The sequence below is a fragment of the Hypanus sabinus genome, chromosome 13 (genome assembly GCF_030144855.1).
Source record: "Hypanus sabinus isolate sHypSab1 chromosome 13, sHypSab1.hap1, whole genome shotgun sequence".
NCBI lineage: Eukaryota > Metazoa > Chordata > Chondrichthyes > Myliobatiformes > Dasyatidae > Hypanus > Hypanus sabinus.
In genome coordinates, this window is record NC_082718.1 from 5898447 (window position 1) to 5920940 (window position 22494).

General features: G+C 42.1%; 2 protein-coding genes across 8 annotated transcripts in view; both read left to right on the forward strand.

Moving 5' to 3' along the window:
* Window positions 1-11189, forward strand: part of tmem209 (transmembrane protein 209) — a 28754-nt gene extending 17565 nt beyond the window's left edge. For 2 of the 5 annotated variants that reach the window (XM_059987036.1, XM_059987037.1), the window contains exons 8-15: window positions 1716-1787; window positions 3119-3215; window positions 3797-3922; window positions 4694-4791; window positions 6200-6314; window positions 7850-7947; window positions 9440-9513; window positions 9993-11189. In XM_059987036.1, coding sequence (XP_059843019.1) covers window positions 1716-1787; window positions 3119-3215; window positions 3797-3922; window positions 4694-4791; window positions 6200-6314; window positions 7850-7947; window positions 9440-9513; window positions 9993-10047 — 735 coding nt within the window. In that variant the 3' untranslated portion in view covers window positions 10048-11189. The remainder of the gene's footprint in view (window positions 1-1715; window positions 1788-3118; window positions 3216-3796; window positions 3923-4693; window positions 4792-6199; window positions 6315-7849; window positions 7948-9439; window positions 9514-9992) is intronic. The other 3 variants (XM_059987038.1, XM_059987040.1, XM_059987039.1) reach the window with 3 other exon arrangements.
* A 4172-nt stretch (window positions 11190-15361) lies between these two features.
* cax1 (cation/H+ exchanger protein 1) overlaps window positions 15362-22494 on the forward strand; it is a 62659-nt gene continuing 55526 nt past the window's right edge. Inside the window, exon 1 of one of the 3 annotated variants that reach the window (XR_009515302.1) lies at window positions 15362-15600. Coding sequence is in view for 2 of the 3 variants with exons in the window: in XM_059987035.1 (XP_059843018.1) it covers window positions 15537-15600 (64 nt within the window). In the remaining variant the exon portion in view is untranslated. The remainder of the gene's footprint in view (window positions 15601-22494) is intronic. The other 2 variants (XM_059987035.1, XM_059987034.1) reach the window with 2 other exon arrangements.

The following is a 22494-nucleotide window of genomic DNA, read 5'->3' on the forward strand; positions in this document are numbered from 1 at the left end:
ATGGTTCCAGCAACCATGTCAGTACTTGGCCATTAATGTTTTTTTGCTGTTCCTGCTTTTATTCTCTTATCCATTTTAACTCACCTGGAGTGGGACCATAAAACACAGGAGCAGAATTAGGCCATTCGGCCCATCAAGTCTGCTCCACATTCCATTATGGATAATTTGTTATCCCCCTGAACCCCATTCTCCTGCCTTCTCTGCATAACTTTTGACACCCTTGCTAATCTAGAACCTATCAATCTTTGCTTTAAACACACACTCTGGCAATGACTTCCACAGATTGACCACTCTCCAGCCGAGGAGATTCCTACTCAGCTTGGTTGTAAAGTGCCGTCTAGTCCTAGCTTCCCCCAGTATAGGAAACGTCCTCTCCACACCCACTCTGCCGGGGGCTTTCGGTGTGCTCACAAACACGACAGGGCCTTCCGATCCAAAGCGTCGCACACAAGGTGCTGGAGGAGCTCAGCAGGTCCAAGCCTCCAGCGTTTTGCGTGTGTCACTCTCAGTATTCAATAGGATTCAGTGAGATCCTCTTGCGTGCCAGTTACTTTCCAAATGAGCATAAGAATGAGAAGAATTTAACCCTTCAAGCCTGCTGCACCATTTGATAAGATTGTGAGTGCTTGAATTATTACTTTGACCTGGCATTGATGTGACTTTAGGCCAGGTTTGTTCTGAGCTCGTGGACATGGCTTTGAAATGTGCCTTACCACCAGTGTTTCTGAATTGCTGCCATGCATCCGACATAAACAGCAGATAGTATAGTATGTAAGTAGGGTGTTTGATGGCTGAATTAACAAGGATGTTTAGAAATACAGTACTGTGCAAATGTTATCTATAACTAGGATGCCTAAGACCTTTGCACTGTACTCTATTTGCCAATGTGGAGCAGAGAGTGAGTTTGTAAATCTGGAGGGAGCAAAGGATGTTGGGAATGGTGAAGGCGTGTGGGATAGGTGGCGGAGAGGCAGTGTCAGGGAGGAGGGTGGTGTGGGTGCAGACATACCCTGCCTCGAGACACCAGGCAAGCCATTTATTTATTTATTTCCCTCCCTCCCTCACCCCAGCCACTCTTATTAAAGGCTGTTGCTCCTATATATTGTTCCAGCGTTTCTAAAATATGAATGAGCAGCTCTTCTGATTATGTTGAGTATTGAACTTGTTGCGCCATTCAGTTTGATCATGAATGATCGGTGCCTCAACTCCCATCTACCAGTTGTACCGCTCGTATTCCTTTCATATTCGATATTCAGCTCAGTAGAGGTGGTGGCCAAGTCATTATAAAACAAAATGCAAGAGCACTTAATTGAATATTGTGGCGTTTCCACCAGCTGGAGTAACATGATGTAGAGGTGAAGGGGTAGAAACTGGAGCTCTGAGTTGTGCAAAATGGCAGTAGAGTTGTTACTGTAGATGGAGTTTGCACTCTACCTTGAAGTACTGTAGCCAGCATTTGCACCCCTCATTGCTCTTACTAGCCTTGCTGGTGTGTGAAGCCTTGCGATACAGTTTGAATGTTTAGATCTGATCACCAAATCTCCTGGTAACTGATATATAAATTGACATTTTCCTGGCATGCATCAGTACCACAGAACTGCATGCTGGCAAGAATCCTTCTGAAAGGAAGTGGGAATAGACTTTGTGAATCTACAAGGGTGGGGGGAGAGAATAATTCAACAGAGTACTTGAATTCTGATGATTGTAACTTGCAGGTGTGGATCAGGTTGAATATGAGTCGGCAGCAGCTGGATCTTCTCGATTCTTGGACGGCTAACCTGAGGAATGTAAGTAAGAGTTATGTAACCCTCAGTGTCTGGCTTAGAAGATGCTTGCCTTACCTGTGAAGAATCCATAAACAAATTAACCTAAATGAACCTCTGCACCTTGACCATTCTCATTACAACATTAGCCTAGTCTGTTTGAATTCTAAGAGGTGTTAGCAGCGATGTGCTGGGTACTCTTCCCATGCCCTTTCGTGGGTGTTGACAGGATTTGCCCACTCCATTCAAAGAGAAACGAGCAACTTCAGTCTAAACGGATAAACCTGCACAAAGCAATTACTTTCACTGGTTACCAGTTCTGCTCACAATAAGACCAGCAGACAGAATTGGGCTATTTTGCCCACTGATCCTGCTCTGCCACTCCACCGTGACTGATTTATCATCCCTCTCAACTGCCTTCTCCCCATCTCCCATATCCTTTGACGTCCTGACTAATCAAGAATTTATTAACCTCTGCCTCTATAGCTGCCTGTGGCAATGAATTCCACAGTTTAATCACAAAGAGATCTGCATTTTAGTTAGGTTGATGGAAACGGCTTGGGATTCCTACTTTACCTTGAATCAGCATAGCTTTTATGAATGGGTCAGTATATTCAGGGTGCTGGCTTGTTAAGGACTAATATTGAAACCTTTGTGAAGGCAAATAGTTGTTCTATTTTCATTTTGGTTGTCCATGTTGGACTCGAGCAGCAGCAGTGGTAGGGATTGTAATGCTCTCTGTATGCGAGTTTCATCTATAGAGAAATTGAAGAAAGCAGTGTTGGTGGTTCAGCACTCTTCCTTCTGCCTTGGGCAGTCTTGGGATAACCTGACTGAGGCTGTTTCAAACTTGAATAATTGAAATCTTCCTGGTATTTAAGGTATTGCTAGTTTTGGTTAAGTTAAGGGAACAAAAGGGCTGTGTGTACACTATTTTGATGTCATTGCCAGTTCGCCTACCTTGTTGCCTTTTAATTCTTATCTTATTTAGCGATGTGGCGCACAACAGACCCTTCTGGCACAGCAAGCTGAGCTGCCCAGCACAAGCCAGATCAGAGGACAATTTACAATGTCCAATTAACCTATTAACCAGTATGTCTTTGGACTGTGTGAGGAAACCTACATGGTCACAGGGAGAATGTACAAACTCCTTACAGATGGTGTCGGAATTGAACTCCATTCTCTGAAGCCTCAAGCTGCAGTAGCGTCACACTGATTTCAGTGCTATCATAGCACCCATAATACATCCTTCATTCCCATGTTTGTCTTCAACTCTATTTTCTTGGAAATATTTACTAATTTTCTTAGATCAAACAGTATAATATCCTTTTGTCTTGTATTTTATCTGTACTTAGTGGATCAATGAAACCATTTTGAATCGTTTGGTCAAAGAGATTGATAGTGTGAACACACAACTAAGGAGGCTGGGATGTCCTGAGCTACAAGTAGGTGGTAAGTATATTCTGTCTGGGAATAATGGCCATTTTTAACCATCAGGGAGGCTGAGTTACAATAACCAGGAGAATTACAGTATGGGCAATGGAATCGGGTGCTACAATTATTCTCAGAGCCCCATTTGTTCTGACTAGGGTTGGATTGGGGGTTGTGTTGGGCTCAGCTCATGATTTTGTGTGATTGGGTTATTCCTGATGGCTCGTCACTGGTGAAGGCTATGGTTTCTTTGCTCTTGTGTTAAGCGAAAGAAGAGCTGAGTATTCCCAGTTCGATGCTGCCCCCTGCCGTCTGTGTGAAGTTTTGCATTCTCCTTGGGGCCTTGTTTTTCTGTGGCATGTTCCAAATCCACCCCCGGCATAATTGGCTATGGTAAATTGCCCCGGTTTACTGTGGGTAGTGGGATGTGGGGAGAAAGGTTTATAGGAAAAAATAGAGAGGGAATGGGAGTGCTCCGTGGGCTAGCTGGATAGGAATGGTCTCTTGTGTTGGAAGGAAATATATGAAAACATTGGGGGTTTTGGGGTGCGAGGTGAAGCCAATAAAAATGGGTCAATTGATTTGTACCTTTTCCCTTCCAGAGACTAGTATCAGCAGCCTAAGGCAAGCAGCCCTGGTAAGAGCTCCCCAACTTCCAACATTGAACATCGTTATCCAATACCTGGACATCACCTCAAACCAAGAGTACTTGGTGGAGAGAATCAAAGGCAAGTGTTACTGTTTAGTCTATTTTTCAGTAGTTTGTGTGTCCATGGTATGAAAATTTCAGACTTCTATCATTAAACAATAAACTGAGATTAATAAGATCCTGGGAACGAAGGGGTTAGTGTTTGAGGAGTGTTTGATTGTTCCGGGTCTGTACTGCTGGAGTTTAGAAGAATGAGGGATGAATCTCATTGAAACCTATCGAATATTGAAACGCCTACATAGAGTGGGCGTGGAGAAGTAGTGGTGGAATCTGGGACTAGAGGGCACAGCCTCCCTGCAAGAATGTCCCTTTTAAAACTGAGGAGGAGGAATTTCTTTTGCCATAAAGTGGTGAATTTCTGGAATACATTGGGTAATTTAAAATGGAGGTTGATTAGTAAGGGCTTCAAAAGTTATGGGGAAAAGACAGGAGAATAGGAGTAATACATCAGCCATGATGGAATGGAAGAACAGAATCGATGAGTTGAATGGCTAATTCTGCTCTTATGATAATATGCAGTGGATTCCATTGCCCTGTGTTGTGTTATTGGGTTGGGGGATTTTGCAATCCTGCAATAGTGTGCAAGTTTTCTGGTGCATCTGACTGACTGCACTTGCCTTGCTTCCATTGGGTGCTTGCAATAGAAAATATTCCATTCCTTACCATTGACAACCCCAACCTGAACTCGTATGCTAGATCAAAAGTCATTGCATTTGCTCAGACTATTGCTTCACTGGTGGTTAATAATTTCCTGTACAGGATTTTCCTTACTTTTCTTGGTTTGTTGCAGAGCTTGCTCATGGTGGTTGTATGAGTGCTTTCCGATGGAGTGGAGGAGGAGAATTCAAGTCCAGGAAATGGGATACTGATCTTCCCACTGATTCTGCGGTGAGTGCCTAAAGGGTGAGAAATTCGAGCGGGAATTTATTATTAAAAGTAAATTTATTATCAAAGTACGTATATGCCACCACATTCAAACCCAATATTCATTTTCCTGCGGACATACTCAGTAAATCCAAAAACCATCATAGAATCAATCCAACAGGACCGACAAACAGCTTTGTGCAAAAAGCAACATATTATGCATGTACAAAAGAAATGATAAATAAATAAGCAATAGATATGGATAATATGAGATGAAGAGTCCTTGAAAATGAATCTATAAGTTGTGGGAACAGTTCAGTGTTGGGGTGAGTGAAATTATTCCTACTGGTGGTTGAGGGGTAATAATTACCTGAACCTGGTGGTGTGAGACCTGAGGCTCCTGTACCTTCCTAGTGGCAGCAGCAAGAAGAGAGCCTGACCTGGGTGGTGGGGGTCCCTGATGATGGATGCTGCTTTCTTGTGACAATGTTCATGTAGATGTGCTCAGTGTTTACCTGTGAAAGACTGAGCTGTGTCCACTACATTTTGGAGGATTTTCTGTTCAAGACCATCGGTGTTCCCATACCAGTTTGTCAAAATTTTAGACATCATTCCGAATCTTAGCAAACTTATAAGGAGGTAGAAGCGCTGTCGTGCTTTCTTTGTAATTGCAATTGTGTGTTGGGCCCAGCAGAGGTCCTCTTAAATAATAACACCAAAGAGTTTGAAGTTGCTGACTCTCTCCGTCTCTGATTCCCCCAATGAGGATTGGCTCATGGACCTTCAGTTTCCTCCTCCTCAAGTCTGTCGAGCCTATTCTACCATTTATCGCTGATCTAATCTTTAACCTGACATATATTTCCCTTCCCAATCCCCAGATCTCCTGATTCACCTAATGGCTGAAAAATCTGTAATATCAGTACTGTATTGGTACATTTCTAGGCATGTTTAATATCTTCATAAGTCTTCCAATCTACGTGTATGTGAAGAAGCTATTAAAGTATGTCATTCTGTTTACTGAACCGTTGAATATAAACATTATAACATTTGTGTGTTGAAACTTGTACATGCAAAGCATTGTCCATGTGTCAGTTTTCACAGATTGGGAAAATAAAGTTCAATATGGAGAGAGATTAAAAAGTGTTCAAAGGTTGTTGAAAACCTGGAATTTTAAGATGCTTTGAAATAAGAAACAGGAGATTAATGAATCAAGGAATTATGAGGTCTTAGGAATTGGCCTATAGGCATCTGAATGCTTTGCTACTAACGTTCAGATGAAGGAATGTGTAGGGTCAAAAGTGGTGTGTTTGACTGCAGAAATCTAGAAACAGTTGGTGGGCCAAATTCAGTGGATGGTTTCACTGAGGCTCTGCAGTAAGAACAGGATCAGAGATGTGATTCTCTAATAGATGTTCTGCTTCCTGTGTTTCAGATTATAACGCACATGTTCTGCACTTACCTTGACTCCAGGCTACCTCCACACCCCAAATATCCTGATGGAAAAACTTTCACTTCTCAGCATTTCATTCAAACTCCAGATAAACCTGGTGAGCATTTATCTGTACTTGCCAGCAGCAATACCAGTATATTTGTTTAATAAGTGCAGTCACACTTTAACTTAGAACCGTGCCAAACCGGGCCATTTGGCGTCCTTGGGTCTAGGTAATTCATTCAGAAAAGGGTCCCATGCAGGCAGTGGGTTGAACAGTATGCATCTGTTTTTTAAGGAGGGAGGATTAGGGAACTTCTAACATTATGGTTTACTACAAAAGGACCTTTCTCACTGTGGTATCAGTGACATAAATGCCTCTGGCTCGAATTGAAAGCTTTGTAAACAGGTATCAAATACTCAGTGAAACATTCGATAGCCAAGTCTGCTCCATTTGTCATTTTTGCACAGATGGGAGCAAGCTGCTGCATCCCGGGTAGCTTGACTACTGGACAAAGGAAATTACACCCTTGTATTCACTTCAACTCGCTATAGACCAATTATATTAATTGATTACATGTTGAATAAAACTAATAATTAAGTGTTATGCATTGGTGTAACGAACAGTTAAGTTAAAATAAGTAGTGCAAAAGTAACAGAAATAAGAAAAGTAGTCAGATAGTGATGGGTTCAATGTCCATTTAGAGGGGAAGAAGCTGTTCCTGAATCACCTTCAGGCTTCTGTACCTCCTATAATAGTGTGCAGAGGGTGGTGGGGATCCTTAACAATGGACGCCGCCTTCCTATGGTACTGCTCCTTGAAGATGCCTTGGGTACTATGGAGGCTGGTATCCATGACAAAGCTGACTAATTTTACAAGTTTCTGCAACTTATTTCAATCCTGTGCAGTAGCTCCCTCCCGCACCCCCCTGCACTGTCGTACCAGGGAGTGATGGAGCCAGTCAGAATGTTCTCCACAGCTACAAATGTACTGAGTTTTTGAGTGTGTTAGTTGTCAAACCAAATCTCCTCAAAATCCTAATGAAGTATAGCTGCTATTTTGCCGCCTTTATAGCTGCATCAGTATGTTGTATCCAAGTTAGGTCCTTAGAGATCTTAACACCCTCTCTGCTTCTGATCTTAACACTCTCTCTGCTTCTGATCCCTCTGTGAGGATTGGTTTGTGTTCCCTAGTCTTCCCCTTCCTGACGTCCACAATAGCTCTCTGGTCTTGCTGATGCTGAGTGCAACTAACTGGTATATTTCATTCCTGTACACCCTTTCGTCACCATCTGAAATTCAGCTAACAATGGTTGTATCTTCAGCAAATTTATAGATGGTACTTGCGCTGTGCCTAGCCACACAGTCATGGGTGTAAAGAGAATAGAGCAGTGGCTAAGCACATGTCCCTGTTGAGCTCCAGTGTTGATTGTTAGTGAGGTGGAGATGTTATTTCCAATCCACACTGACTGCGGTCTTCCAGTTCAGAAGTTGGCAGAGGGAGGTACAGAGGCCCAGGTTCTGTAGCTTTCTGTTCTGGACTGTAGGATTGATGATGTTAAATGCTGAGCTATAGTCAACAAACAGCATCCTGATATAGGTACTTGCATGGTCCAGGAATCTAATTCTTCTGCTTTCTAATTCGTTTTGCAGATACTACAAACGAGCATTTATTCTGTATACATCAGAGTAACATCAACCCTCCACACTACCAGCTCATCTACCAGGGGCAGGTGTACAGTTTGCCAAAGGTACCCACAAGAAATATCTTGATTTTTAATTTTCTTCTTTCTCATTATCTCTGGTCCTGTGAAAGGTGTTGATTTGCATTAATAGATTGTCTCCCCAACCTGTGTCTTCAAAGATCTCACAGCTAAAGGATTTTTGTTTCATTTTATTATGGAAAGAAATATAGTTGTATAAAGTACTAGAAGCAGCATTCTGGGAAGTAGCTCCTCTTTCCTCAGGAGTCTGCAGAGATTCGGCACGTCATCAAAAACCTTGGCAAATTTGTATAAATGCGTGGTGGAGAGCGTATTGACTGGTTGCTTACAGCCTGGTATAGGAACACCGATGCCTTTGAGCGGAAAATCCTACAAAAGGTAGTGGATTCGGCCCAGTACATAATGGGTAAAAGCTCTCCCAGTCATTGAGTACATCTACATGAAATGTTACCTAAAAATGCAGCGTCCATCATCAAAGCTCCTCACCGCCCAGGTCATGCTCTTTTCTCCTGCCTATCCCCTCTCTGCTTCCCCTCCCCCACCCCTTGATCTTTCCTCTGATTGGTTTTTCACCTGCCACCTTCCACCCTCCCCCCCCCACCTTCTTTATAGGGCCCCTGCCCCCCCCCCTTCTTCAGTCCTGACAAAGGGTCTCGGCCCAAAATGTTGACTGCTCGTTTCAACGGATGCTGCCCGACCTGCTGAGTTCTTCCAGCTTGTTTGTACGTGTTGATGCTCTTCTCTCACTGCTGTCATTAGGTAGAAGGTACAGGAACCTCAGGACTTGCACCACCAGGTTGAAGAACAGTTACTGCCCCTCAACCATCGGGCTCTTGAACAAAAGGGGGGTAACTACACTCTCACTTTCTGGTGTTCCCACAACTGACAGTCTCATTTTAAGGACTCTTTCGTATTTCATGCTCTCAGGATTGCCGTTTATTTATATTTGCATTTGTACAGTTGCCGTTCATTGATCCTGTTTACAGTTACTGTCCTGTAGATTTGCTAAGTATGCTGGCAGGAAAAAGAATCACGGGGTTGTATGTGGTGACATGTATGTACTGATAAATTTTACTTAGAACTTTGGGGTTATGTTGACTTGTAAGAGAGTGGAGGTGGGACATGTGTGGTAGGCTGAGCTCGAAATTGCACAGAACTGGATGATGTACTTGTTGGTAGTTGGGATTTGGTCAAGTGAATTACAGCCTACTTCAGTGGAATCAGCAATTGTAAAATTGTTAGTGGATTTATGCTGGAGTCACCAAAAATCAGAGATGTATATAAATTTTGTATAAATGTGTTGGTGTTGCAAGCTCTGCATATCTCAACACACTTTCAGAATTTGTCCACACCATAGAGTGATGATAATGGTCATATCATACATCGTTGAGGTTGGTTGTGGTTGAAATCTTGATTTAGATGCTTTTGCATTTGTTCAGGGGGACAGCTTATTATTTGATTGAATACAACAAAACTGAAGTAGATTTCATGTTCCAACTTGGAATGATTTTTTTTCCAGGACAGGAACAACATGTTTCACACTATCCTGATGTTTCTGTACATAATCAAAACAAAGGAGTCTGGAATGCTGGGGTATGATGTTTTCAGTTTTCAAACTTTCTTCGTTGTTCGATAGAATGCAGTCTGTCACAGTTACAGCAATTCTAAAATTTTACTTTTTATTGTACTTCATTCCAATGTTTTTGTTCATATTTTCCTTTGACTTCATTTACCCAGAAGCAGTGTAAATAGATTAATCTGTCATGATTAAGTCTCCACTGCCCTCTCCAAATTGGTACCCACCACTTTTTGTGTCATTCTTTCTGGAACTCCAGCCTCCTTTCTTCAACTTAAAATGCTAAACTTTTAACTTTTTCTAGTTTTGATAAAAGGTTATCAACATGAAGCATTAACTCACTATCTTGGTGAATGCTGATTGGCTTGCTTCTTTGCAGAGAGCAGGAAATTTAACCCAGAACTGAGACTTTTCCTGGAGTGAAATAGCATCAGTGAAAATTTTAAGTTGATAATATCTTTGTAGTACTTAATGTATTGTTCTTTTTTTTTTACAGACGGGTAAATTTGGGCTTGTCTGGAGTGAACGTTTTGTGGATTTTTGGAGATTAAGGATAAATTGCCAGGAAACTTATCTCGTATTTGTATTGAGATCAAGCAGAAACTAAATAATCTCAACACCTGAAAACTACCTGCCACCAGCTCACATTTTCCTTGATCTCATACTGATACGTAATGGAGAAATGCAGGCCTTTGCAAAACAAGCTCCCAAGCTAGCATTGTGCCAAATCTTTGTGACTTTATCACTGTACTGAGTACCTGACTGTAGTGCAGTTCTTCCTATCAAGATTTTTTTTTTGTCATTTTGAACCAATTCTTTCTGTCCTGTTCAGTACCTATTAGCAATGAATGGAAGCCAGTGCGTACATTTGAAGCATTGTGTCTGAGTTTACCAGATTTTGATGGAAGATTGAATATCAGAATTATGGAATTCTTTGAGGAGCAGAGAGACTACCCACACGATGACAAACATCGAACTGAAACAAAGTTCCTATGGTGACTCCTGTTTCTCCTGGACTTAATCACGTGTACATTGCTGGATTTATATATTAATTTATGATGTACCCTGAGCAACCTGGTTCTGAAGTCCAGCAGGAAGGACTGTCTTTTGACACCCTGTCCCAGAAATGATGTCTTCAGAGTGGATGTTAATGGAAGTGAAAGGTCAATGGATTCATCAGGGAGGGAAGAGGATGAGGACAGATCAATTAATACTGATGAAATGCCTTCCAATGTCTGCATCCAAATAAGTGATCTGACCAATGTCCACCCAATTCAGGACACTTTTTAAAATAAATTGTGTAATAAACATTGTGGTGCTATAGCTTCATAAACTATTGGAACACACCATGGACAGAAACAATGATCTGTGACCTGTTCCTTACCCTGGTGATAAATGGACCTTTCTTCATACTACTGTTCTAAGGAAGTTGCATCATCTTTTGTATTGTGAGTTAATGATTTGATGAATGTTTTATCTATTTTAACTTTTAATATCAAATCAGAAAAATCCAGTTCAGTTTTGTGATTCAGTTCATAGGATGTATTAAGAAGCTATTCTATTCAACATAACACTTGTGCCTTTGTCTCAATGCTGGATGTGGACCCCGAATGCCAGCAGAGCTCCAGAACTGTTCAGTCATTCAGCTTTCTGTGGGCTACTTAATAGTTCACTCTGCCTTTAAGAGAGCTGATAAAACGTCTCATCCTGAAATGTTGACTCTTTATTCCTTTTCCGTAGATGCTGCCTGACCTGCCGAGCTCCTCCAGCATTTTGTGTGTGTTCCTCTGATCCTGTCTGCTCCCCAGTGGAATTCGCTGAGGATTGGAAGCGGGAAACTGACTATTCTAGTTCTGCTCTGCAAGCTGTACAGCTAACTGCCATGACTAATGAGTTGCTTAGAGGTTCCATGGATTTATTTAGAGATACAGTGTGGAATCGGCCCTTCCGTCCCATTGAGCTTCACTAACCAGCAAACCCTGATTTAACCCCAGAGCAATAATGAGAGAACTAACCAATATGTCTTTGGACTGTGGGGGGAACCTGGAGCACCAGGAGGAATCCTACACATTCCATGGGGAGGACGGACAAACTCCTTAGAGATGATGTTGGAATCGAACTCCAGACTCAGCCATAATAGCACCACACTAACCACTCTGCTAGCATGGTGCCCACAGTTGAGCTGTGTATAGCAGGAATGTGTCCCTGAACTTGCTCCTCAACTATCCCACTCTTTCTCATCTTTCTCATACCCTATTTTCAACTTGAAATTGACTGCTGTAGCTAGGTTACAATGAGGAATTCTCTGCTGCCACAGCAGTGACTTACTAGTCCACAGCCTCCCCTACCCATCAAACTAGTATGAGTGAGTGTGGACAGAACTAGGGGCTGGTATGATTGTTGTCTGCCTACCGTATGTAGTCCAACAATGAATGGCTACTTGGTGTCAGCACAGTCAATGCCAATGGAGAATCAGGTGAATCGAAAAGCTGTGGAATGGATTGATACAAGGTATTGACAATTCTTACTGTTGTGGCTGGGGTAGTTGTTTCAAACTCGGAGTGGTTATGTGGTGAATAGCTTTGTTAGGTATTTTACACCTCAGTATCTGAGATGATGCAAAAATATTTGATTTCATATTGTTAAATGTTTGCCTTGCTGGGCCAAACTTTACCTCTTTTAATAAGTTACAAAGCTGTCATTCAGTTTCAGCTGTTGAGATGACTACAGTTCAACACACAAACATTCTTTTTTGGGTAAGCACAAGGTCAGTCTCATTGATTTCAACTTTGCTTGGTAAAATGTTGTCTTAATGTTAAGGATATTTACTCCCATTTCACCCCAGGAATTCCTAAATTTTGCATTGACGTCAGTAGATTTTAGTGAAGTACATCGCCATTTCCACTCTCCAGTTTCCACCATATTACCAATTAATGTGACCATACATCACAGAATTAGTTTAACCCGGTGGCTGCTGGTACTGATGTATTATAGACCCATTCTTGTAATGGCTTCAATTGTCCCGGACAAGTCCTCCATACCACCTACTAGTATTGTTGGCTCCAAAGCTGAAGATGTAGAATGCAGTAACTCATATAGCTCAATATAATGTTAAAGAGAGCAAAAGAATCAAATATACTCTTTAGAAGATCAATAGCAGCCCAAATTTGATACAAAAGATTCTCTCTAAAGTGCAGAGTAGTTGTACCCTGCCAACTTTTCCTCATCCATTAATAAGCTCAGTGGTGCTTTTGTTACAGGACATTACTGGGTACAAAATGACTGCTTTGTCTGCATAGGAACTGCACTTCAATAGTAATCCATTCGTTATGAAGTGTTCTACAGTATCATTTCTATGGCATAAGTTGGATAAAGGTAAGCTAAGTTGGTTTGTTAATCATTAGTTTGTTGATCATTGTGATCTGAAGAGCTGGGGTGAGTTGGACAAAGTTAGTCCAATCAAATTGGCAGCCCTGTGTACATTCTCACCAGAAGAAGAACTTCTCACCTATCCTAAGGAAATCAAAAGTAAAACACAAAACCTCAGTGCTTCTTAACATCAGATGAAGAAGCATTTTTCTCTTGCAGTTTCCAATGTAGCTGAAGAGTTTGATTAGACTGTAACTGTTTGTTACAATTGTTCAGCCAGGAGGACAGACAAGGCCTATCCTTCCTCATGTTCTTGTCTAAGGACGGTAGGTCATTCATTAACATTTTCAACTTTAATTCAAGCAACATAGGTTTTACATATTGAAATATATCCCCATTCCTATGTGTTACATAGAAAACTTATGGCACAATACAAGCCCTTTGGCCCACAAAGTTGTGCCGGACATGTCCCTACCCTAGAAATTACTAGGCTTACCTATAGCCCTCTATTTTTCTAAGCTCCATGTACCTATCCAAAAGTCTCTCAAAAGACCCTATCGTATCCGCCTCCACCACTGTTGCCAACAGCCCATTCCAAGCACTCACCACTCTGAGTAAAAACTTACCCCGACATCTCCTCTGTACCTGCTCCCAGCACCTTAAACCTGTGTCATCTTGTGGCAACCATTTCAGCCCTGGGAAAAAGCCTCTGACTATCCACATGATCAATGCCTCTCATCATCTTATACACTTCTACCAGGTCACCTCTCATCCTCTGTCGCTCCAAGGAGAAAAGGCCTGAAAAAACTATGTATAAAGAACACTACATAGTCTGCATTAGTTCATGAAACGATCTCATCGCACTTTCTTAAGGCCAATAATGATTGAGAAAGGTTTCTGGTATTTTTGTGATTGGAGTATTAAATCCAATTTTATTTACCGATTTGGTGAAGGATATTAGGATTTTAAGATTTATTTTGATAGAAACAAAGTTCAAGAAATATTTACCAAGTTCAGATTTTGGGTCAAAACCTGTTTTCAGAACTGAGTATTACTAGTATTTTACATCAGCTGCACTTTTTGATACATAGTTTAAGGACAAACCTCTGAACCACAGCAGCTGGGGCCCTTAAACCAGTGTCTTAAAAATACATATTTTAAGACTCTGGAATTCCTTTTGGGGGCAATAGTGAGCCAAATATGGTTTTACTATAAAAACTATTTAACGTAATTTTAGGCCTCCAGCTGCTGTGATTCAGAGATTTGTATTTTAGATTACTAAATTAGTGATTTAACCACTCTGTGACCATACCCCATGAACTGACATTGAGCAATGAGGGAACACAGAGGCAGAACTATCTGCATTTCTGAATATCTTGGGAGATTATTCTGAACTGAAGCAAATGAAGACTGCCCTTGCAGAACTGTTTCTTCTCCAGTTGAGAAACAGAGCCTGGAGGAGTGTGGAAATGTCTGTATGAATATAAAAATGAGTAGTAACTTTCATAAAGAATTGGGTATATAATTAGAAGGGAAATACTAACAGCGATTTCAGAGTACATGCTGCATTCCAGGTTATTTATATTCTTTGCCCATAAACTTTTGCACAGGGAATTCTATTCTAGGCATGTCCACAGCAATTCATAATAAGCTGGTGCCTAGCATGGAAATTTATGATTTTTTTTACACTACCATGGGCTCAGTGTTAGTGAATTAGTTCATTGGACTAGTTTTCTAGAGGCTAGAGTTCAAACCACATACTTAACAGCTAGTTTCAGCAGACTGTCAATGAAAGTTCTCGCAAACACGAGGAAATCTGCAGATGCTGGAAATTCAAGCCACACACACAATATGCTGGTGGAACGTAGCAGGCCAGGCAGCATCTATAGGAAGAAGTACAGTCGACGTTTCTGGCCGAGACCCTTCGTCAGGACTAACTGAAAGAAGAGATTTGAAAGTAGGAGGGGGAGATCCGGAATGATAGGAGAAGACAGGTGGGGGAGGGATGAAGCGACGAGCTTAAAGGTTCCCGATTGTTATTGCAACCCCACGTATTTCACAGTTTATCGAGGGGAGGGCAAACTAAAATCCTAATCCTCTCTGGCCTATATGCAACCTCAGTCCTAGACCTACTGAAAGTTAATAAGTGACCAAATATAATTCTCTACTGGACGCGTCACCTTTCCCCGACGATAATAAACCCTCGTAATTCCATTTTATCAAGTGCCGTTAGTTAGCATTCAACGTTTTTAAAAACCCCTAACTGTTGAAGGAACTCGGAGGGTCGGGGAGCTTATATGGAGAAACTGGGCAATCGGCTTTTTCTTTATAGTATTTTTTGTTTCAGTTTTCCAGAGTTCCCATTTTTATTGCAACGAACCACTTTTTATTTCCATTTTTTAAACAAATCGAGGAGGAGATTTTACGCCCCCTCTATTATAATTAGCACTCTAAATGCATCGGGACTGGGAAGTTGTAGTTTTTAAATAAAGCGTGAAAGAGGGGTCGGAAGCGACGGAGGACTACAGCTCCCAGAGAGCATCGCGACTGCGCGTCCTCGGCGATCGTGCTGTTATAAAAGGAGGAGAGGCGGGGTTCAGCCGGCTGATGAGAGTTCGTACGGGCGGCCGGTCGTCCCTTGCAAACCGCCAGCTGCCACCCTCCCTTCGACATGTCGGAGATAGAGCAGGAGCCCGAGCTGGGCGTACGGAGACGGAGCACCCAGGACGCGTTGAGTAAGGAGCCGATTGAACTGTGTCATAGGGCCGCCCGAGCCGGCTCCCGGCACGGCACCTGACCTGCCCCTGCCCCGTTACCGCCTCCGCCGCACCTCCACTCACCTGGCCGACGCTCTGCTTGCTGCCAGAATCGGGCACTCATTCTTCATGCCTGTTCCTCGCCCCACCCACGATTCCCAGTTAATAAATGATGTTGGGATTTTGGGGACCTGGAGGTGGTGAAAAGGAGTTTCAGAAACGATTTAGGAGGTTCTTGGGATATTTGGGAGGAGGCGCTGGGGCTAAGCCAGATGATGCAGTGTCTAATCATTGCATCCAGCATCAGATGCAAAGTGGAATGTTTCAAGAGGGAACGTGTGGGAAAAGTCCGGAAAGTTAGAGCGAGCCCTTTCAAAGAGGTGGTATAGTCACCATCACGATGGGCTGAATGGCTTTCTAATCTGTATCATCCCTTACAGTTGGGTCTTATGGAGGGGACCGATATTTTGCTACCTACTTATAATAGCTCAGCATACAATGTGAAATGTAAAATATCAAACTTAGACTAAACTATTTTAGTGGTTTCCATTTAGCTAATGACTTCAACTTCCTGTTTCATAATTTAATGCTGTTAAAATGTGGACAGTTTGCGCACATTTTAAATATTGGGATGACTGCAATTTCCTCCTTTCTCCTTAGGTCAGTTGATCAGTTGTAGTAGTAGTGATACTCGAATATTGTTTCTGTCACAACTTAGACTGTGTGCTGTGTAGCCTAATGAGTCATTATGGCTGATTCTGATACCTCTGACAACTGGAAGGATGTGGCTATAGTCTTCAGCCCTAATCACAAACTGTTTCTGAAATTGAGTTGGCGACTTAGCAATCATGTTCTCAGTCTCTTCTCATCTCTTGTAATGTTGCCTGAATCTAATCCTGCATTTTAAATCCATTCAGCACCTCTCTTAATTCCAGATTTACTTATTCAAAGTGCCCGTGACTGCTTCATCTTGATGCACTGTCCATAAACCTGAGGTCAGACACAGTTGCTCATGTATGGCTTTATGTCTGCAGACTCCACATCCTGGTTGCCAAGTCTTTCTATGGCTTTGCCCTTCCATTTCTTCGTAAACTATACACTTCTGATATCATTATTCTTTTAATTCGAACCTCAGCTGTCTCTGAATTTAATTACTGCACTATTGCCATGCTCTCTGCTGCCAGTGCCCTTTCAAACCTTATCTCTGACCTCCTCTTACGACAATGCTTAAAAGCTAACTGTTGAGTGAAGTTTTATGGTAAAATAGTGTGTAAGTTTATTTGGGGATGAGTATCTCTTCCAGCCTTTTGCAAACTTTAATGTATTAATGCTAAATAAACAAGGGAATAGAAAAAATACTTCACTTTTAAACTCATCCTGTGAATAAAGGGATACCACACCTCTGTAGTGCCTTTGACAGCATTTCATTGGAGGGATGCTTTTGTAGTAATGCTGTGGAGTGACACCCAGAACAGATCAGGCTCATTGGACCATGATGTTGTGACAACCTTTTAGCCCACTCTAAGGTCAGTTGAAGCCTTCCTCTATTTTTCTACCATGCACATGGCTTCTGTAGCTACCTCTGCCACTAACCCTGGCAGGGCGTTCCCTGTGCCCACCATTCTCTGTGCTTAAAGCAGCAGCATCTTACATTGCCTCTATACTTTCTGAGCCTTTTCCTTCTGGTTTGGGGCATTTTCTTTGGTTTAATATCTGCTGGAAGAATCTTTTAACATCCTGTCTGAATGAAATTATTGAATGCCAAAGCACAGAAAGAATCGTTATTAGCCCAACATATGCAGTACTTTGTTTTAAGATCATAAGCCATAGCAGAATTAGCCCTCTCGACCCATTGAGTCTCTCTACTATCCCATCGTGGCTGATTTATTATACTTCTCAACCCCATTCTCCTGCCTTCTCCCCATTACCTCTGATACCCTGACTAATCAAGAACCTGTCAACCTCTGCTTTAAGTGTACCCAAAGGCTTGGCCTCCACGGGCGTCCATGGCAATGAATTCCACAGATTCATCACTATCTGGCTAAAAGAATTCCTCTTCATCTCTGTTCTAAATGGGTGGGCCTCTATTCTGAGGCAGTCCTGCACATGGACAGTCCCGAGCCCGGCTGTGGAAAGAGGAAAGAGGAGGATTGAGCATGGGCCGAGCAACCCCATCCCTAAAAACCCAGGGCTACAGAAATACCAACCGATGCTCCAAAGACCTTATCCCCAGGAGGGGAAGGATCTTCACCTTGGAGATGTGGTGAAAGCCTCAGCCTACCATCCAGGAGAATGGCCCAGGACAGAGGATGCTTGCAAGATCCCATCAGCAGACTATGCCCCAGTACAGGAGATGGGCTTAAGATCAAGGCTTTTGTTTGACTCACTTCAGATGAAGAGTTTAAAGTCGAAAGTACATTTTGAGGTAGTGCAAGAAGAACTAGTCTTTTTATTTTTAGAAAGCAGAAGTTCATTGGAGGAACCTGTTGCATGGAGGTGAAGATTTGAATGGGTGGCACATTTCATCAGGATAATGGGGAAGCGTGTTCATAAAATAGTGACATTTTCTTGTGCAGAAAAATGCTGCAACCCCTTGAGTTAAAAAGCTCTGCACTAGCCGAATTGAGGCACAAACCCCACCTTCCTTGATAGATGGGGAAATTAGCCTTCAATGTGCATGATCTCTGGCAACATCTTGGATGAATGTTTTAAATGGCTGAGAATTGAGAGCTTTGGAAGTTGTAATTCACCAAATACTTTGAGCATGTTTCAATTGTGCAATTCTGTTTTCCCAATTATTTATTGAACAATAGGTATGTAACTTTTTGTTTGGATCTTCGAGGAAGGGTTATGTGTTTCTGTGCCTCCCATCTGTGGAATGTTTGTTTATTCCAGATACAGTGATTCCCTCAATTCTGATCTTACTTTCCGAAACCTACTTCCCACCCTTTGCTGATTATGACTGTTTTTAATTTTGATAGTAAAATTTAGAGGGCTGGCAAAGTATAGCAGTTAATCACCTGTTCCTAATAAGGTGTACGGAAGTGGTGAGCTTTGACTGTGGATAGGAAGCTAATGAAGAAGAGGCTTGCATTTCACATAACACTGTCAATATGTGGCGGCTGAAATATTGACAGTATTCATAAGCAGCTCCCAGTTTTGGTAATCTGATGAGGACAAGATCATCTGATATTTGGAGAGATAATAGGAGGACATGAAAATGATCACAGAGGGAGACAGAATTTACTAATGTCACTTTGGAGAGATGATACTTCCAGCGGTGCAATGCTTCCTTGTTACTATACGGTGGAATTTTAACTTGGGAATGATCCGTATCCATGGCGTACCTCCACTGCTGTCTGAGGTGTTTGATAATGGGCTGCTCGCTGAGCGTGCAGACGTTTCATTGCCTGTCAAGGTGACATCATCAGTGTGCAGTTGTTGGTGTTTCTTTCTGGGAGTGTTTGCTTTTTTATCGCGCCACTTTCCTCACACCTGATTATTTGGAGGGGGGGGGGGGCAATATAAACATAAGTTGTCCCCGAGAGAAACACCAACAACTGTGGGCAGAGTGTGTCACCTTGAAATGTCTGTAAGCTAATTGCCCCGCACAGCGAACACCGCAATATCAAATGCTTCAACTTGAGCTATCAATATTCACAACCATCCTAAACTATCTGAGATGACTTGTTTTAATAAAACTATAAATTCAGCCCATTTTGATTTCTTGCCCATTCCTGGAGAACATCTCCTGTAAATGAAGATGTCTCCGGTAATCTACTCTGTAAGGGGAGGCTTTGCCTGTCAAAGACCATTCTTGCCCGGGCTGTCTGCACTCTATTTGCCTGGACATTTCCTTACCCTTGCCTTACTGCATCTTCCACACAGCACAGCTGAGTATTGGTGATCAGCACTGTGCTGAAAATGCAGAGCAGGTCAGAGAGCAGCCACAGAGAGAGAAATGGTTAATGTTTCAAGTTGTTGGCCTTTCTTTGGTGAAAGATCGTTATCTGAACCAATAACTTTGTTTCTGTCCCCACAGATGCCACTAAGCAGTTCCATGTTTTCCATTCTTCTTTCAGATTTCTGGTGTTTGCAGATTCCTTTTGTTTCACTGCTGCAGCGAAGAATTGGCCCCTGTAGTTAATACCTGTTGAAGAATGATTTGGGTCCAATAGACAGCTTCTTTATTCGTGAGGCTGAACTGTACAGAACTAATTTGATCATGTAGTTAGTGACTTTGATGTAATAAACTCCACAGAAGTGTTACCAAATCTTTGGTTCAGTATTGGACACATGATCTACTGGACAATTTGGCGCTGGTCCTGTGACATTAGTCACTGCCTCATGTGATGCTGTAATTGTCATGGATATTTGAAGAGAGGAGACAGACCAGTGTTCACCAAATCAGTGTATCACTGTGTGTTTTCAGTGCATTCTTTTTATAGTTGTCATCTTAAAGAAAATAATTCATTGCAGTAACTAGGACAAAGAATAAAGTTAGAAGTTTATCTGATGTGAACTTCAGCCTAGGTGAAGGGTCTCGATCTGTTTCCCTCAGCAGATGCTGTCTAACCCACTGAGTTCCTCCAGTAGTTTACATTTTTACTGTTTCTCAGTAAGTTTGAGAGCAAACTCTGGATTGGTGCTTTTTAGTTATAGGTGTGGCTTACTGTTGGCTAAATAGAGCAGATGGCTTTTGTATGTCTACCATTGTCTTTATCTAGTGAATCGAGGAATGTGTTAGAGGTTTGAATGGGTAATGCCTGATTGTCTTTTATGCACTGAATGTTAAGTTGGATGTGAATACGGAAAATGTAATATAGCTGGGCTATAAATTTTTCTTTATTTTGTATGCCATTATTCTTTTAAAGTGTGACCCTTGGTTCTTGAGTTGTTTAGCTGTATGTTGTGGATCATGATATTGGAGATCCATCAACCTTCTCAACCAGCTAGTTTCTGAGGAGCACACTTCATCCTCAGTGAAAAGGAAAATGGAGGATTATCGGCTGTGTAACAGGAAACGGCCGAAGAGCTCATACTGTGCTGTTCCATGTTCCATCTTCACCGCTCTAAATGTGGTTGAAAGTCTTTATCCAGTAGGCCCATCACTATCTCTGGTGGATTCCAGAATTGGCCACAATGCTTCAATTGTGCCCTACACTCAGTGCCACCTCCTGCATTTGTATTCCTTTAAAATGACCGGCAGAAGATAATGGAGAGAAAAAAATAAACACTTGTCTTTATGTAAAATGTCTAAAGGATGATGGAGGTAGATAATCACCAGGAAAATAATTTATAAAGATGTGGAGAATCGCCAGGAATGGCTGCTCCACAGATACCTGAAGAAAAACAGAAAATGCTGGCAACCCTCTGGTCAAACAGTTAATGCCTGAGGTCAGCGAACTTCCATCAGATCTAGAAATGAAAGTGGTAGAAGGAACAGCGGAAATGTTTGCCATCGGGTGGTGACCAAGCAAGACTGAATGGTACAAACGATGATGGTACCATCTGAAAGAGGCTGCAATTTGTAAATACACCAAGTTGTGTATTCTTTTCAGTCCATCTGACTTTTAGAATTTGAAAAATATGTTGAAAGTGTTATGGATTCCATGCCATTGACGTTCCTCGTGAATCGTGTTTTGTCCTTTATCTGAACCTAGCTTTGAGAGGTAGAAGTTGCTGTGATCCAGTTCTCATTTTGTGTACCATTTAGGTGATGAGGCACTATCATCAATACATTCCTTTCAGACCATAAAACATGGGAGTATAACTAGACCCTTTGGCCCATGGAGTCTGCTGTGCCATTCCATCATGGCTGATTTATTATCCCTCTCTCCTGCCTGCTCCCCATAAACCTTTCCCTTAATAATCAAGAACCTATCAATCTCTGCTCTAAATACTTGCAATGACTTGGCTTCCACAGCTGTCTGTGCCAGTGAATTCCACAAATTCACCACCTTCTGGCTAAAGAAATTCCTCCTCATCTCTGTTCTAAAATGACGTTCTTTTACTCTGTGCTTTCTAGACTTTCCCACTGTAGGAAATGTCCTCTATGCATGCATTCTACCTAGACCTTTCAATATTTGAATTGATAGTGAAATAATTTATAAACACAAGGGATTCTGCAGACGCTGGAAATGCAGGTCAACACATACAAAGTGCTGGAGGAACTGAGCGGGTCAGGCAGCATCTATAGAAATGAGTAAACAGTCAACCTTTTGGGCTAAGACTCTTCATCAGGATTGGAAAGAAGTGGAAGATGCCAGAATGAAAAGTTGGGAGGAAGAGGAGGACAAGCTAGGTGACAGGTGAAGTTAGATGGGTGGGAGAGATAAAGTTCTGGAGAAGAATGAATCTGATAGGAGAGGAGGGTAGACCATGGGAGAAAAGGAATTGGGGGAGGGGGCATCAGTGGGAGGTGATATGCAGGTGAGGAGAAGAGTTAAAAGGCCAGAATGGATAATAGGAGAAGAGGGAAGGGGGGACAGTAATCAAGAGGGGGTAAAATTACTGGAAGGAAAATGGGTGTTAATGCCATCAGGTTGGAGGTTACCCAGAAGGAATGTGAGGTGTTGCTCCTCCACTCTGAGAGTGGTATCGTCCATGGACCAATATATCGGAATGGGAATGGGGATAGGAATTAAAATGGTTGGCTATCAGCAAATTCCGTTTTTGACAGATGGAGCAGAACTGTTCAAGTTTGGGTAAACCAGTTTTTTGTCATGTATCTCATTCTATCATCAAGTAAATTTCATGAAGACGTGAAATGGTTCCATGGACTCTAATTAGAAGAAACATTCAGGTTATGGACTGCTGTAATGACCCCACAAGCTGCAGGTCGGCTCCACTGTTACATCCAGCAGTGGTGGT